Source organism: Teleopsis dalmanni, unplaced genomic scaffold (genome assembly GCF_002237135.1).
Source record: "Teleopsis dalmanni isolate 2A unplaced genomic scaffold, ASM223713v2 unscaffolded_contig_0136, whole genome shotgun sequence".
Lineage (NCBI taxonomy): Eukaryota > Metazoa > Arthropoda > Insecta > Diptera > Diopsidae > Teleopsis > Teleopsis dalmanni.
The window spans coordinates 1-18,283 of NW_024031518.1; the positions used below are offsets into that span (position 1 = coordinate 1).

Below are 18,283 nucleotides of genomic sequence, written 5' to 3' on the forward strand. Positions count from 1 at the left end.
TTTATAAACACAAGATATAATATTCATAGAATTTGGTTTTTGACGTAGCCAAGCACAGATTTTCTAATTATCGCGAATTAAGCCGAAGACGTAGGAATATGCAGTTGTAACTATGATTCCCCAGCGTGTTGAATTTATTAAAACCACCAACTGTTTATAAACACAAGATATAATATTCGTAGAATTTGGTTTTTGACGTAGCCAAGCACAGAAAATGCAGTTGCAACTATGATTCCCCAGCGTTTTGAATTTATTAAAAAAAACACTAACTGTTGATAAATACAAGATATAATATTCGTAGAATTTGGTTTTTGACTAGCCAAGCACAGATTTTCTAATTATCGCGAATTAAGTCGAAGACGCAAGTCGAAGACGCATAAACACAAGTATAATATTCGTAGAATTTGGTTTTGACGTAGCCAAGCACAGATTTTCTAATTATCGTGACTTAAGCCGAAGACGCAGGAATACGCAGTTGTAACTATGATTCCCCAGCGTATTGATGTTAAAAAAAAACACAAGCTGTATTTACTATACATACGTCTCTTACATAACACACATAAAAAATTATATATATAATGGTATTATAGAACGAGCTTACCAAGATTTTATTATTCTTCTTTTGTTACTCAATTCCTTAGTGCTTTCTGCTCCTTCTCATATCTGCCAAAGCCACGTGCCAGTTAATACCTTCAATCGAGATTTCCCATAGGGTACTTTTTAAGTCTCCTATGAAATTTCCCTATCTGGCAACTTTTAAAGCTCCCAGATTGGTATAATGGTTCCGCAACTGTTGTCAACTATCGGCAGCAAATCCGCTTCAGCCTCGTCCGCTCTGCTCACGGGTGGTAATTCTACAAAACACAACTCGTCCACTCTGCTCAAGAGGAATATATCAAAAGAGACCGATTTCACAATTTCGTCCTCTTTTATACGATCTTGTCGACGCTTTTAATCCTGCTTTCTGGCTTGTTTACGACAAATGTGCATTTCTACCTCTACAAATTGTTTTTGCCTATTGTGTAAAACACATTAAACTATCAGTTGCTTGCTGATTTACTTCACTTGTGTATTTTCTTTCCTCCAAGAATTGTTTTTGCAAATCTACGCGACCATTACATGCTTGATGTAAAAAAAATATATAAATTTTGCCTTTGCATGTTTACTCCACTTGTGTATTTTCTCTTCCACCAAAGAATTGTTTTTGCATGTTTTGCAAGAACGCATTAAGTTTTTTTTTTTAAACAAATACTTTAGGGTCGCGCAACTTATGTAACCCTAATTTTATAGGACGGCAAAAATTGGATCGTTGCACTCCCTCCTTTCTTTCAGAAAATGGAGTGTTGCAGCCAACGGCACCCCCATTCGCACGTTCGGGGAGAAACGTCTTCAGTTGTCCCTTGGGTTGCGCAGAGATTTCCCATGGACTTTCGTAGTAGCAGACGTCAGATGCTCTATCGTCGGTGCCGATTTCCTAAGGCACTATGACCTATTGGTGGATATGAAACGAAAGCGACTGGTAGGCAACAAAACCACTATGGCGGCTAAAGGTGATACAGCCAAGGTGCAAACGAAAGAGGTGCGCGTATGCAGCGTAGATACGAAGTACGTCGATTTGTTACATGAGTACCGTGACCTGGCGACGATGAGCATGAATCGACGAAGTACCGTTACAACGGTGGAGCACTGCATCGAAACGACAGGCCCACCAACATTCGCCCGGCTGAGACGTCTAACTGGCAGCAAACTCGAAGAAGCTAAGAATGTGTTCCAGTTTTTACTGCAAGCAGGTATCTGCCAGCCATCTAAAAGCTGTTGGGCTAGCCCACTCCATATGGTGCGTAAAGGTGATGGAAGTTGGCGACCGTGCGGCGACTATCGAATGCTAAACACACAGACGAAGCCCGACCGCTACCCAATTCCATTTATACATGACGTGACGTCTATCCTACAGGCAAAAACTGTGTTTTCAAAGATAGATATGCAGAAGGCGTACCATCAGATTCCAGTGGCAGCCGCGGACATACCAAAGACAGCCATTATAACCCCGTTCGGCTTGTTCGAATTCAAATTTATGACCTTCGGACTCCGCAATGCAGCTCAAACGTTCCAGCGATTCATAAACCAGACGTTGGGTGATTTAGACTTCTCATTCGCATATATTGATGACATCCTCATCGCATCTAAGAACGACGTAGAGCATGAACAGCACTTACGTGAAGTGTTCGAACGTTTAAGGCTAGCTAGATTAGCAGTGAATTTCAGTAAGTGTGAGTTTGGCCAGAAGAAGATCGAGTTTCTGGGACATGTGATTGAAGCCGAAAGATTTCGCCCCCCAGAGAGTAAAGTGCAGGCTGTACGTGAGTTCCCGCTACCTTAAACCGTTAAGCAGTTACGGCAGTTTCTAGGGATGATAAACTTCTATCGCCCATTCTTGCGAGGTGCCGCTCACAGTCAACAACGCTTGTTTTCGCTAACGCCTGGCAACCGCAAAAATGATCAAACAGCAATCACCTGGCCGCCTGATGCCGTGAAGGCGTTTCAGCAGTGTAAAGATGAACTGGCGTAGACCGCCCTGCTTAGCTTTATGGCGCCAGATGCACAGCTGACTCTTACAACTGATGCCTGAGGAGATGCAGTTGGGGCCGTTCTCCAGCAAGTAGTAAACGGAGTGCAGCAGCCATTGGCGTTCTACTCAAGAAAATTGAGTCCAGGTCAAATGAAATACAGCGCCTATGATCGAGAGTTGACAGCGGTTTATCAAGCTGTCCAATATTTCCGGTATGCGATAGAAGGCCGCTAGTTTATAATATTCACCGACCACAAACCACTCGCGTATGCATTCCAGCAAGCAAGCGAAAAAGCATCTCCTAGACGAGCATGACAACTAGAGTTTGTTAGCCAATATTCGACCGATATCCGTCACATAGCGCGAGCTGATAATGTGGTAGCAGACTCCCTTTCTCGAATTGCAGCAGTTCAGTGTGAAGCAAGCGATGTGGAAAGAATTGCGGTTGAACAAACAACAGACCCAGAGCTGCAGAAATTGTTAGAGGACCAGCGCGGAAAAACGTTAGTATTAAAAAAGTGGAAACCACCAGATTCAGACGTTGAACTGTACTGCGATGTTCAGCACTCACATTCGCCCATACGTCCCAGCAAATTGCAGGCAGCATGTATTGTCCAAGCTTCACTCCTTGTCTCATCCCGGAATCAGGACAAATCACAATATCGTCCAAACAAAATACGTGTGGCCCGGTATAGCTAAAGATACAGCAATTTTCGTCCGAAGGTGTGTTGCATGCCAAAAATCCAAGGTTCAACGCCATACCCGTACGAGTATCGGTTGTTATGCAGCGGTAGATGGCGATTTCATCAACACATTCACTTGGATATAGTGGGTTCATTGCCACCGTCGCAAGGAAAGCGTTATATTCACACATGCATCGATCGTTTTTCGCTTTGGCCAGTAGCCATTCCTTTAGTGGACATCACAGCAGAAGAAGTGGCAGCAGCATTCATTGATGGCTGAGGACATTTCGGCGCTCCGCATGCAGTCATAACCGACTTAGGACGTCAATTTGAGTCCACTATATTTACAGAGGTAACGAAACTACTAGGAATAAAGCATTGGCGCACAACTGTCTACCACGCCCAAGCCAATGGCATGGTCGAGCGGTTTCACCGAACACTGAAAGCAGCCATATGTTGTCACGATTCCAGTAACTGGACCCAAATTCTGCCTTTAGTAATGTTGGGCTTCAGGATAGCGCCGTGGCGATTCATATACAACGCAGTGTGGAATTTATTAAAGATGTATTTAATACGGCGAAAAACCTAAAACAATCTGGCCATCCATATGGCATCCACTGAATTAGTATGATCAGTTCCGTCTTTTCAGGTGCTAGCTTTAGACCACGGTCATCCATCCATCCTGCGTAGCATGACCTGATTCAGTCTGAGCTGTGCTTCGGTTACATTTCGCGCTGTGATGACTGCGGCTATATCATCGGCAAATCCTACTAGGTGTACGTTTTCCGTCATTTCAATGGAGAATATTTCATCATAACTCGCATTCCATAGATCGGGGCCAAGGACGGAGCCCTGTGCTGCTCCGGAAGAGATCTTCTTAATTTTTGCGCCATTGCTTGTGTGGTAGAGAAGCTCTCTATCACTAAGGTAGCTGCGGATCATTCGCATCAAGTACATCGGTGTACTAAAGCGTCCTTCAAGGGCGTTTATCACATCGACCAGAAGTACTATGCGCTTCAAGTAAGCATTACCACATTGTGCGGCTTCTACGGATGCCACCACATCAGCGATAACTCCAACGGTAGACTTTCCTGGCCGCAAGCCGTGTTGTCTGCTGGATAATCCCCCAGCGCTCTCAATGGATGCTGCTATGCGCGGTTTTAGTAGTCGCTCCAGCAGTTTCCCTGATGTGTCGAGCATACAAAGTGGTCGGTATGCATTTGGCATCTCGGGGTTGCCCTTCCCTTTGCTAATTAGAGTTAGTTGCTGCTTTTTCCAAGGCTCTGGGAAAATGCCTTCCTTCAGACAAAATTAAACATTTCAAGCAGGGTTTGTGGGCGGTCGTCTACTATCAACTTTATTACCTCAGATGGGACACCGTCTGGTCCTGGGGCCTTGTTGTTCTTCAGGGAACGTGCTGCGGTTTTTAGTTCCTCTTCCGTAAAAAGCGGTGGATCGTCGGTGAGTACCCTTTCAGAATCTCTTCGTACTTCGTGATCCGGAAAGAGAGAATTTACGATGTTATCCATCACTTGTTCTTCCAGTTCAGGAATTGGTGCCAAGGCACCTAGTTTCCGCATTACGATCTTGTAGCCAAGTCCCCAAGGGTCGTTTACGTTTTCGCCCAACTCTTCCCATTTTCTTTTCTTACTTCTAGCAATGGCGGTCTTTAATGCTTTCCTAGCTGCCTTTAATGCTTCACTTTCTACCGTGGCATCACTCCGGGTTCTGGCCCTGGTCAATCTCCTCCGCATTTGGAGACAGACCCTTCGAAGTTCAGCAATTTCCTCAGTCCTCCAATAGGCTGCCTTTCTTCTGGGGTTTTTTGCAACTCTAGGCATTGCTGCATCGCAGGCCTGTGTTATGCTGTGCATTGTGTGGCGGACCAAGCTTCTGGCGTCTCCTCCTTCAGCGTTTCTCATCATCCTCTCATCAAACACTTCGAGAAAGATATCCCGATTGAGTTTGTTTGTGGACCATTTACGAGTAGACCTCCTTCCGGATTTCCATTTGGCCTATTGCCTGACTCGACGGTGAACCAGATGTACTGGTGGTCGCTTCCCGTGTAGTCCTCGAGAACTGACTATTCCTTTAGCGTACCAGCTATCCTCTCTGACACTAACGTGATGTCTGGAATTGTGCCTTCGCATCCTGATCTGCGAAAGGTGGGCGCCATCCTTTTGTTTGCGACTACAAGTCCCAATCTGGCCGCCATGTCAAGCACTCGCCTACCTCTGGGATTTGTGGTCGTCATGCCCCATTCAATGGCCTTCGAATTGAAGTCGCCTGCTATAATGAAGTTGCCACCCATTTGGAGGGCGCAATCTTCGATTGCGTCCAGTTTCATCTGGAATTGGGCAATACTGTCGCTAGGTGTAAGATAACAGCTCATTAAGGTAAAGTTGCGATTTCGAACCCAAACGTGTCCGTCTCCGGCACCACTGGCTGAGAAAGAGAAGTTCTCAGCGCATGGGAGCCAGATGGCTGCTGTTCCACTGTAGTCAGTAAAGAAGGTACCGCAACTGATTTCTCCATATTGTTCGCTAATTATGACAACATCCGCATTCCGCTCAAGCATGAGTTGTGATATAAGGGCGTTTGCTGTCCTGCTTCGGTGCATATTTGGTTGCACATTTGCAACCAAATATGTGGTTGCAAATGCTGCGTCAGTACATACGCAGCACTTCGGAGGGTTTGTGCACTCCTTTAGTTTGTGTTCAGGTGCGCCACATTTGATGCAGAGGTTTGTTCTATCTGGACCCTGCAATTTCTCTGCATATGCCCTACACCAAGGCACCTGAAGCAACGCTCTGTTTCGGTGCGCGTCCGCATTTTTGCTCTGACTCATCCAATAATGATCGAGCCTCTCTCGAGAAGCTTATCAGCTGCTACGGTGGGTAGTTGCACGTAAGCTCTGACCAGTTCTTTGTTATTTGGTTTGGTGACCGTGACCTTCAACCGCTCGACTCCGCTTGGAAGGAGTCGTTTAACCGCTTCTTCGACTTCCGTCGTTGTCGTAAGCGCATCGAGATCCTTTATCCTTTATCCAAACGTATTCCGCCATGGATGGCTCGTCTTGAGCGTCGTCGAGATTTGCTACGTAAACACATTGTAAACACGACCAAATAGTAGATTAGAGAAATGTGTAGAAAAAATATACAGGCAGTTTGCGATTCATAGAGACACACCAGTTGTAGAGTTTATGGATATTTTAAAGCAAAAACTCTGCGTTATTTGTAATTGTTTACGGAGATATAGAGAGTCACACGCCAGACGTGTTCAGAACTCTATGTATATAAAAAGTCAACGTCGGTTCTTCTTTACACTTGGTTCATCTGACAGCACTAGACAATATGCATCTTTCTCAGTTATAGAAGCAAAGAACTATTGGAGTGCGCTGTGGGAATCATCCAAAGTCCATACTCTGCATGCAGAATGGATTGATGCCGAACATAATCGTTATGCTAATATTGCCACAATGCGATTTTTGGAAGTAACTGAGGACGAAGTACGAGAAATCATTATAAAATCTAGTAATTGGAAAGCGCCAGGCTTGAATAAAGTACAGAATTTCTGGTACAAACAGTTTCGCTGTGCCCATAACCAACTTGCAAGGCTTATAACAAATCTAATAAAAAGGCCGGAGAATTTTTCATCTTTTCTCACCGCTGGTGCAATATATCTTATTAAAAAAAAAGGAAAGCGTTGACTGTCCAGCGCAAACAAGGCCTATCACTTGCTTGCCTATCACTCTTTATAAATTCATAACGTCGATGATTAGCAAAAGGATATATGCGCTCTTAGAGATTAATGATATAATGACCGAAGAACAAAAAGGCTGTCGTAGTGGTTCAAAGGGATGCAAAGAACAACTGATAATCGATACGATAGCATTAGGACAAGCAGAAAGAAAAAAGAAACCTATTTAGTTGCTTTATTGATTATGCTAAGGCATTCGATAGTGTCCCACATTCTTGGCTGATCAATGTCTTACGCCGATACCGCATAGATCCTGAGTTAATCAAACTTTTGACGGTAGTCATGAAAGGGTGGAGTACCATATTATCGGTACCTACGGCTGATGGCGTTAAGTTATCAGACGTCATACAAATAAGAAGAGGTATTTTTCAAGGAGACTCGCTAAGTCCTCTTTGATTTTGTATGGCATTAAACCCTCCTGGTTATTAAAAAATACTAAGTGACATGACTTTGCCATCAAATATGGAGTGCTGAATAGCAAGTGTGAGTTGAGTCATTTAATGTATCTTGAAGACATTTAATTATACGCTGGAACTGATGACCATCTTAAAAGTTTATTGCGGCTTACGGATATGTTTAGTAAAGATATTCAGATGGAATTTGGGTTGGACAAATGCCGAATCTGAGTCATCGGAAGAGGTGTTCATGAGTCGCATGAAGGACATAGCTTTGAGAATATGCATATTCAAGCCATGGCTGAAACAGATTTTTATAAGTATTTAGGTATATTGCAAGGTGCACACGTAAAAGAGAGCGATTTAAAAAACAATTTAATGAATGAGTTTATCTATAGAGTGAAATTGGTATTAAAATCTTTACTGTCCGGAAAATATAAAGTAAGTGCAATTAATACATATGCCATACCATTCCTGCTGTACTCTTTTGGTATATTAAAGTGGTCGGACACGGAATTGGAAGCGCTCCAACGCAAAATCAGAACTTTAATCTGCGACTTTCGCATGCGTCATCCAAAATCTGTTGTGGAAAGGATATGTCTACCGAGAAGTATTGGTGGTAGAGGAGTGCTCGATATAACAAGACTATATTACGAACAAGTCGACTCACTTCGCACTTATTTTATTGCCAAAGAGCTCAGTTCTTCTTTGCATAGGGCTATCTGTGGTGCAGATAATAGATTGAGTCCACTTGATCTAAAGAACAGAGTATTCTGAACTTTAGATTCGGTGGTGCCTGACCAGCAAAAAATTGATGAATGGAAATCTAAGGCTCTTCACGGAAAACATGTGAATTACCTTTGGCAGTCATTTATTGATTTGCATTTGTCCAACAAATGGCTCTGTGTAGGGGATCTATTTAGTGAAACTGAAGGATTTGTGTGCGCGATACAGGATGGCGTGGTACCTACTCGTAATTATCGCAAACATATTCTTAAAGAGCGAGTTGAGGATGACTTGTGTCGGAAATGTGGTTCAGTCCCAGAAACATTGGATCACATTATCTCCAGCTATTCTGTAATGGCACCAAGGGAATATCTAAACCGGCACAATGCAGTATGTAAGGTAATCCACCAAAATATTGCATTCAAACATGGATTGATCTCTAAAATTTGTCCAATTTACCAATATAAGCCCACTGCGGTATTAGAAAACGGCAGTTTTCATATGTACTGGGATCGACAAGTTTACACAGATCGACTAATAGCACACAATAAGCCTGATATCCTATTGGTTGATAGAAGAAATCAAAGAAATTTGGAGGCTTCAGCGAGTGGTTGTTGTACCAATAATACTATCAGCCACTGGTATAGTACCCAAAACTCTCACACACTCTATGGACATACTTGAACTCTCTAAACTTCTAATAAATATTATGTAGAAATACGTCTTATTGCATACATGCGCAATGATGAGGGCACCCGTATCTATCAGAAATATGGTGGACGTTACTGGATTTTTAATGGTGAGTCGAGCTAATTGTATGCTGCCTTCGTTGCGGCTCGACGACGGCGAAGGAGCGCTTAGTTAATTGTCTGCGATGATGCTGTAAAATTACATGGCTGTCTGCAACTGCGAGCCTTGCGCCCAAACCTGGAGTGGAACCAGCACCATTCTGGATGACTGCTCGATTGGGAACGTGGTCGGCTGCGGCCTCTCAGTGAACGCCTACCTTGCTGTAGACGGGAGTTCATGTCTAGACGACTCAGCCGTTGCTCGATTTGGTCTAAGCGCTGACACACTTTTTCTGCTTCGGACCAGGTACTACCGCTGCCTGAAGACATTGCCGAAATCTGATGATAATCGCCTGTCTCGCAAATCTTGTCAGCCAATTTGGCTAACTCGCTCAGTTCTACGCTTGACGTTTGAAGAATCGCGCGCACTTGTGGAGGCAAACGCTGGAGCCAGAGTGTTTACAATTATTCGTCGCTCAACTTATCCTTCGCCAATGTCGTCAGTTCGTTTAGCAATTGAGTAGGCCGACGATCGCCAAGTTGTACGTCTGATAACAGCCGCTGAATTTTACGCTGTTCTGATTCACCATACCGTTCGATTATTTGTTTTTTTAGGTTCTCGTAACTGTTTGCTGCTGGCGGATGAAGCACTGCGTCAGCCACGTCGGCTACGATGCTGGACTCTATGGCAGCCACTATGGTGTTGAATCTCGTCATGTCGTTGCACACACCTGCCCCCGCGAACTGCGCCTCGATCTGCGCGAACCATATTTCGGGTCGCTCGTGCCAGAACGGAGGCACCTTCACCGAAACGCGATTCACCACTGGTGCCGAGTCTTCGCGCTGCTGTCCGAGCGATGCTGCATTCTCATTTTGCACCGATATTTTTTCCTTAGTTTTGCACTGCCACTAAGCCGGAACTCTGCTCGCAGAGTTTTGAAAAGAACCTTTGTATGTTGATGAAATAAGTTCTGAAAAGAACCTTTGCATGTTGATGAAATAAGTTCTGAAAAGAACCTTTGTATGTTGATGAAATATATTTTTAAGTTCTGAAAAGAACTTTTTGTATATTGATGAAATATACTTTTAATTAGTGAACAGTTCTGAAAAGAACGTCGGGGTCACCAGTTTAGTATATTCCACACTGCGTTGTATATGAATCGCCATGTGTACCACTATTGAACTCCGTATTGGTAGTAGCACCGACTAGCTCGCGCAACCGTGACCGAACGAATGTAACGAATGACTGACTCGTGCACAAGTGCTGTTGCTCTATATATGCATTAATTGCGTGTCCGTATTTCGTGTTGTTCATATGTTCTAGCATGCACCTGTTTGGCTGGTGCTGCGAACGTGCACATGTTTGGCTGGTGCTGCGAACGTGCACATGTTTGGCTGGTACTGCCACACATCTAAGGAGCCGGCTACGAAATACTCAAAAATAGTTGATTAATTTTCAAATTAAGAATATATAAATAATTAACTCTACTTTCTGCTTTGAATTATCATTTCTGATTATGACTTAAAAGAACATGTGTTAAATGCGAACTAGGTGGTAACACTTCGTCATTGAAAGAAAAGAAGCAAAAGAAGAGTGCGAGAGAAAAACAAAAGATGAGCGACAGCTGTTGAAGAAGGTTGTATAAGTTGTCTTTAACATAATGTGTCAGTAAAAATAAAATAAATACGTTTTAAAAAGAAAATTTAAGAATTGCTTAAATAAAATTTGTGTTAAAATATCGAGTAATATAATGCAGGCTCCATGTAACCAAACATGTTGTTCACACCAGCAGATGTTTGTTGTATATTTCTACAAAGAACGGCTGGAACCAAAAATTATGTTGTGAATTCTGTTCTAGCTGTTGTTGCTTCTATTACTGCTGCTGTTGTTACAGATGCTGTTTTATTCCACGGAACGAGGATTTGAATATTGTCATACGTCATTTCACTTAATCATTTTGAACTGTAATTTTACACATTTTTTTTTGCAGAATCTAATTTATAGTTCAAAACAGTTCTGCTGTTCCGCAGAAAATAAAAAGTTACCTGTTGGTAAGTGCCAATATTAACCACATACAATTCTGCATGAACCACTGAGTATTGAGTTCAATGGTTGACCTCAATAATATATTGCAAATGCTAATAAAAATGCAGTTTCGCATATAATGACAAATTGAGTTTAATAGCTGAACTCAATAATATTTCATAACAAATGCTTTCGCGTTTTATGCCTAAAATTATTAAAAAATAAAGTGGGCCATACTAACAATTTGCATTACGTACCAAGAAAAAGGTTCGTAACAATTGAAAATAAAATTCTAGGGTATGTAGTTGAAACTAGATTCACAATCAGGCCTATTCTGAATAGTTTGCTATTCTGAATAATTTCGGAATGGGAATTTTGTTCCCTGTTCCCAATTTTGCTATTCTGAATCGCATGGGAATGGGAGTTTTTTCCCAATTTTGCACAAATTCTTTCCCAAGCAAATTGTTGGGGAGACAAGTTAAAAAAATATTAAAAATGGTTTAATTTAATATAAAAGTAATTTTTAGTATAAAAGTATAAAAGTAAGTAAAATCTGAAAATTATCAGATTTTTGAATATATTTTAATAAAATTATTATTATAATAAAATTATTGCAATAAATTTAATATTTTCAATTTAATATTTGATTAGTTTTCCGAATATATTTTAAAAAATTTATTTTAATAAATTTAATATAACTAAATTTTCATTTAATATATTTTATTAAAATTATTATTTTAATAAATGTATAATAAATTTAAAATATTTAAATTTTTATTTATTTTATTCACATGGGTTTTTTCCACCTATTAAAGTGTTAACTATTGTTTTTAAAACAATAGAATAATGAAAGGAAACCAAATTCTGAAATGAATTCCTAGAATAAGTTAAAATAAACTTTTGCAATTATGTGCAGATAAAACATTGCTTCTTTTTTATTGTAACATCTGCACAATCATAAACTATTATTAGTTCATTAATTGAAGCATGAAGGACATTTCTATCCTAATTAAAAAAATTAAATTATAATTTACGCAAATTTTGTATAAAAGCAGTGAATGTTTGAAAATAAAGACATTGAAGAATTGATATCGTAACGTAAGGTTGTTTTTTAATTAGTTAAAAAAGAGTTAAAAATTTAGAAAAGAGTTAAATTTAATATGTAAGTTTCTACGATTGATCCTCTGTTGCAAAATTTCTTGCTCCTGTTCTTAAGCCAAATCCTCCGCTAAAACTCGAAATGCAATTGAACGCATTTTTGAAAACTTTTTTAAAATTTTTGATTTAAATAATCATTAACAACTGCACAATTCTTGTTTATTTTGCTCATGCACAATTCATTTTATATATTTATTTTACTCATTAAAATAAATGTTTCTTATTATTTGTTATTTTATTATTTATTATTTACTTATAAAATAACTTATATTTATTTCCGATAATTTGTGCAGCAAACAAATAATGCGATTTTTACATTTAAATCAACATATGATACGCAATTCTTTTCTTTGTTTTGCTCATTTTCGCACTTTTCGTCATTAAAAAATGGCATGGTTGCCAAAATGTAACAAAACAAATTTGAAACTGTTGTTGTTCCCAAAACTGCTGTCTCTCAAGCAATTCAGAATAAGGGAGTTGTGTGTTTGGGAACAGCGTGGGAATAGGGAGTTTTGTTCCCTTGGAGTATTCAGAATAGGCCTGAACATGTTGGAGTCATCAAAAATAAGCTTGTTGCGAGAGGCACCGACGCAAGCCCACATGCTGCAAGTTTCAAATGACATGTCTCCAGTTTGGCATGCTCAAACAACAAGTGCTAACCCGTTGAGTGGATACACAATGACGCAAAATGTGTATACACAAATGCAAAACACATCACCACAACTGGTGAAAGGTACAACATACATATGTAATAACTTCGTTTTTGTTGGGTCTATATCTTACGCAACCAGCACCCTACGGTCCGTAAAATCAGTTTTGCAACGTACTTGATGTAGTAGAATTTTTGCCTGCATTTAATCCTGTATCAAAAAGGTCGCTAGCTGCTGAACAGTATATAAAACGTATTGAAAAGTTTAAAAATGCTTATGGTTGGAATGATAAGATTCCAAAGATCCAGATAAATATTGGGTAGACTCGTTGCAAGAAGTTCGTAAAAACAGTTTGTAGATCGATTTGTAAATGATTTTCCATTTACGGTAAATGTAGCCGATATACACATCGAAATGTCGAGAATTAAAAGACAACATAATGAATTGGCGCAAGAATATTATTTTAAATAGCTGACATAAGGTACGAAAGCAGGTTTTGCCCGCAAGCGGTATAATTCGTCATATTATAAACGATATAAACGATACGGATTTGAAAAAGAAACTTTCGAAAAATTATATGCAATGTACCGATTTATTGCGCGATATAAACGAATGTTCGAGCTATGTTCAAGTCAGTAATGAACAGGATAATCGCAAATATGGCTCCTGGCGAAATAATGGTGTATCTCGATGACGTTAGTATACCAAGAACAACGATTGAAGAGGGTTTCAAACGCTTACGTAAGTTCCGTGATATATTACGCGACTGCAAATGTTACATTTTCAGCTATGCAAATTGGGCATTTGGGTCACATAATCGACAAAAATAGCATAACGCCCGGAAAAGAGAAAATCTCCGCAATCAAGGTTTTTCCTACGCCGACAAATGCAACTGAAGTACGGCGATTTCTCATTGATGCCCTGACAAGCAGCCCTGTGCTGGCGTTATATGACTTTTCCACTAACCAAGAAGTACATACCGATGCAAACAGCGTTGTACTTGAAGGCTTTATTGCAGTCTTATGATACGAAAACATGGCAGGCTGTAGCGTTTTACAGCCGACATGGTCACCAGGCCGAAAGTAGATATCACAGTTACGATCTCGAAGCTCCGTCTGTAGTAGAAACTATGGAACGTTTCCAAACGTAATTGTTAGGAAAAAATATCCCATTGGTGACAGATTGCTTGTTATCGCCAATGTTCATACCAAATGCAGATTCAGGAAAAAACATAGGCAAAATAATATTGATCCTAAAGGGCGACGTCAAATTTTTCAACGAAGTAGTGCTAAGAAAAGATAACTGTTTACAAATACACGTTATATTGACGAAAAGCAGATGGCTTAAAATTAGTCATTCCGAAATACGTATGCTGGCGTATTGTTGATTTGTCATGATCGCAAATCATGGGTCACTTCGCATTGATAAAACTATTAAACATCTTCGACTGAATTTTTGGTTCCCAAAAATTAGAAAGTAGGTCCAAAAATATATTGCCACATATATCGAATGCTGTTACTAAAAGGCACTCGGAGAAAGAACTGAAAGACGTTTCTATTAAAACTTTTATGTGTTAGCTATATCAGACTCTTTTACTAAATATTTGGTAGTTAAAGCGGTCCGAGACATGAAAACATCGCATGTAGTCCAGTTTATACTTTCTTGTAAAATGCTATTCTTCAAGTACTCGTGAGTTTTTCGTGCTGAATATATGGTAAAATAAAGACGTGCTGAATGCATTTTTGACAGTTGTCAGTGAAGAAATTTGTATTTATACTAAATAAACTCAGTTATTGAATATATATAAGTTAACAAAATTGGACACATTATAATAATTATAATAGAATTTTATAATATTTATTTTATTAAGAATTTTTATTTTATATTTTTATTATTTTTTGACAGTTCTTATAACATAAGTTTCGAAAGTTTACTATTTTCAAAAGATTCAATATTGATATTTGAGAACAAACTTCAACTCCTTTTGCTTGCTTTTTTAAATTTTTTCATTTTTAAAATCTAAACTATATTGTTCAGCTTGTTCTAATCGCGAAAGCGAAATCGTAGAGTTACAATAGCATAGCTTATTTGTAAAAAGCACTAAAAATGCGCTTTTCATATAGTAAGTAAACAATATGCATAACAAATGTCTTTGCAAAAAGCATTGAAAAATAGCTTTGAAAAATGAAAATAGGCAACTTCAAAAGATAACTTTCAATTCGTTGAATTTGTGTTTCCAAATAAAGCTGTTGTTTATAGTTACTAATTAAATAAAAAGCAGTCAAAAAAAACCTGGAGCATGACCACGGAAAGTTTGTGCAGCCTTGGCTACTTGTGGAAAAACACGATTAGTCATCGCTTGTAATTTGACAGGCACGAGTTCAAAGCCTGGCACTTGCAATCCAAACAAATTATATACGGACAATAAACTAATTAATAAAAGAAATTCGAACATTAACTAAATTTTTGTGTTTGTCCTTTCCTTCTTTACTATTCGAAACCCTTTATAGAATCCTATAAAAACATAATAACACAAAATTAAATTTAGTTTTGTCCAAAATGTTTTTTAAAAACCCACGGTCAAATTTACAATGAATAAAATTTGACAAAAGTCTACACTTTTCATTCACTATTCACAGTTGAGGAATAGCAAAATCAAAATTTAAGCAAATTTTTGGTGAACACTTTAGTTTGCACATTTGAGGAATACACCTCAGGACTTACACGATTGGGCTACTTATTAAGAGTGACTATCGCAAATTGTAACGGATAGGGGTACCGCCTTTATCTCTAAAGCTTTTAAAGCATATTGCGATGACAAAGAAATCTAACACATCAACACAACATCAACAACTGTGCGCACACCACACTCCAACGAGTAAGTGGAACGTGCAAATCAATTGATCCTAAACTACTTTTGCACATCGAGCAAGGATCATAAAACGTGGGACATAACACTACGAAACCTACAATTTTCAATAAACGCAAAAGAATGCGACATTTAGGTTCAACCCGAATCGAATATTCGATTCGATTTTAGAAACATCGTCTACAATCAACTTATAGCCGCTGTAAACGATGATGCAAATGACGGCGAAAAACTAATAACAACTGCTGAAAAACGACTTCAGACTGCGGAGAACATTGGTCGTGAGCGTTTCAATTGGAAAACGCGTTTCGACAACAAGCACGGTAAACTTAAATAGTGGTCCGAAGGCAACTAAGTTGTGATCGAGTCCCAACTTCCCGCAATAGGTGAACCACAATAACTCGAACCGAAATATCGTGGGGCTAATTAAATTTCAAGTCTTGTGTCATAACCGATACCTCAGAAGACATACCAAGAATGCAGATAACATCACGAAAATTCTGCTCAGTGTTCGTAACTGACAAAATTAAACCATGTTGTTACAGCTCTCCTGAACTGGATAAAGACGATGACTCGCAAATCAATGACAATTTACCGTCAGGATTGACAGAGTTGTCAAGTACGAACTAGCTGGCAATACTACGATACAATAAATACGATACCACACGGCATTGCTCATGTGTTTCTCCTCAAGTGCAAATATGAATTTTATCCCTACTGATTTATGGTTCCGCTCTATTGAGTTAGCAAGATTCCTACCTGTAACCTCATCGTCACCTCTGTCCTTCTTCATATTACTTCATCCATCTCATTGTTTTGTCAACCTTCTATTTATTTATTTTTAAGTGGATTTTGCCTATAACAAAATTATTCACTTTTATGTCTATGCAATGCAAAAAGTATAAGTTTTTGAAAAATAATTATATTTAATACATTTAGTAACGGTATAAAATATATCAATAAAATTAGTTCTTAAATTACAATTAATTCATATTTCTAAAAAGTTTATAATATATCTTAAAATATAAATAGAAGAATTATACGCCATCAAAAATGTATATAATTAACAATATAAGTATATATTTAACATACAGTATATATACGGATAGATATAACTTTATTAACGCAAAACAAAGTTTTATTACGTTATTTTATATTATGCAAATAAAGAGCATTATCCATTTAAAACTTATTTACAATTAAACAAACTTATAGTAAGAAAATAAAAAGAAATTATAATAAAAAAATTCTTTCTCAAAGAAAATTAAATATAATATACTACAAATACGTCTCACATTTATTTATCTACTGTGCTTCTCTTTCAGGTGTTATATTAGTAGTGGCAGTAGTTGCTGATGCAGATGTATTTGCAGCAGCTGCTGCAGCAACAATTTTAAGCGCCGGTCCCAATTTCATTCCCATTGCATTAACTAAATGATTCTCCTTTAATAATAATAATGCTTGCCCATCAATTTCTTGTTGTTCAAAGTCATCAACATAATCACTGCAGCCAGGTAAATTTTTAATAAATTCACAAACATCAGAAACAGTCCAATTAATCATTTGTGGCGTATCTATGCCGTTAACAGAAGCACTAGTCACATCGTTTGGCTGTAACAAATTTTGAGTAGTTGTTGTTATATTAGATGCCTGGCTATTGCTATTGTTAAGATTTTGTACTGCTGTTGCAGCAACTGATACTTCAATTTGCATTTTGTCGTCACCTATTGCAACGCGGTTGCTTGCAGTTACTGTTTCCAATTTATTATTTAATTCTTTTGTATTTGTTTGTCCATTAGCGCTATCTATAATTAGTTCATTTACTTGCTCACCTACAGATACTTTGGCTTGGCGCACACAAGCTGGAGAGCAATATCGTTTTTTTTTTAGTTTAGATTTATGTTCAGGTTTTCCACACTGCTCACAAGTTATCATCTCATTAGGAATTACGTTATTGGATATGGTTTCCTCCAGAGCAGTTTTTTTTTCTGTAAAAAATTTTTAGTTTGATTATTGTCTTTCTTAATTATGTTATATATTATCATAGTATCATAACTGCATAAATCTGAACGAAGTTTGCCATTAGTAAATTTTTGTCTTATTTATCATTTTACACAAATAAAAATTACATAAATAATTTCTTCAATAATTTAAGACTGCAGAGTTAAGAGTTGATATAAAAAACTACTTAAAATCAAAAACCAATTTAGAAAAAGTGAAGTTCAATTTAAATAAAATTTATTTTCCCTTAAACTAAATTTTCAGATTTCATCTATTTTATTTTATCCGCGACAACCGTGCCACAGTCAAATTAGCTTTAAATATATTCTTTTAATATGTTCTATTAAACAAAGCAGTTTCCGTGTACAGAAAGGACAGCAAGAAAAAAGTGGAAAAATGGTGAAGATTCTTTATCTTCACATATTCTGTAAGCTGTGGGTGACGACATTTGGAGTAGAAGTACCGTAAGAGTTTAGCTCTAGACACAAGAAGATTTTTATCTCCACAGTATATAAAAAATATCTTGCAGTTGATGAACGTGTTGATAAAACTTTTAACTCCAAACCTATCGTGTATTAAAACTATTAAATATATGTATAATAAATAACCTTTTACAAATGTTTTATTTTGTTAAATTATCATTAAAAAAAAATATTCTT

General features: G+C 38.3%; 1 protein-coding gene across 1 annotated transcript; it reads right to left on the reverse strand.

Moving 5' to 3' along the window:
- Positions 1-16,852: 16,852 nt before the first annotated feature.
- Positions 16,853-17,629, reverse strand: LOC119663114 (polyhomeotic-proximal chromatin protein-like). The gene has a single exon (XM_038072769.1). The coding sequence runs from the start codon at positions 17,556-17,558 to the stop codon at positions 16,929-16,931; it is 630 nt and encodes a 209-aa protein (XP_037928697.1). The 5' UTR covers positions 17,559-17,629; the 3' UTR covers positions 16,853-16,928.
- Positions 17,630-18,283: the final 654 nt, after the last annotated feature.

Coding starts and splice junctions, on each gene's coding strand:
- LOC119663114 (XM_038072769.1), bottom strand. CDS start 17,558: ATGATAACTTGTGAGCAGTGTGGAAAACCTGAACATAAATCTAAACTA.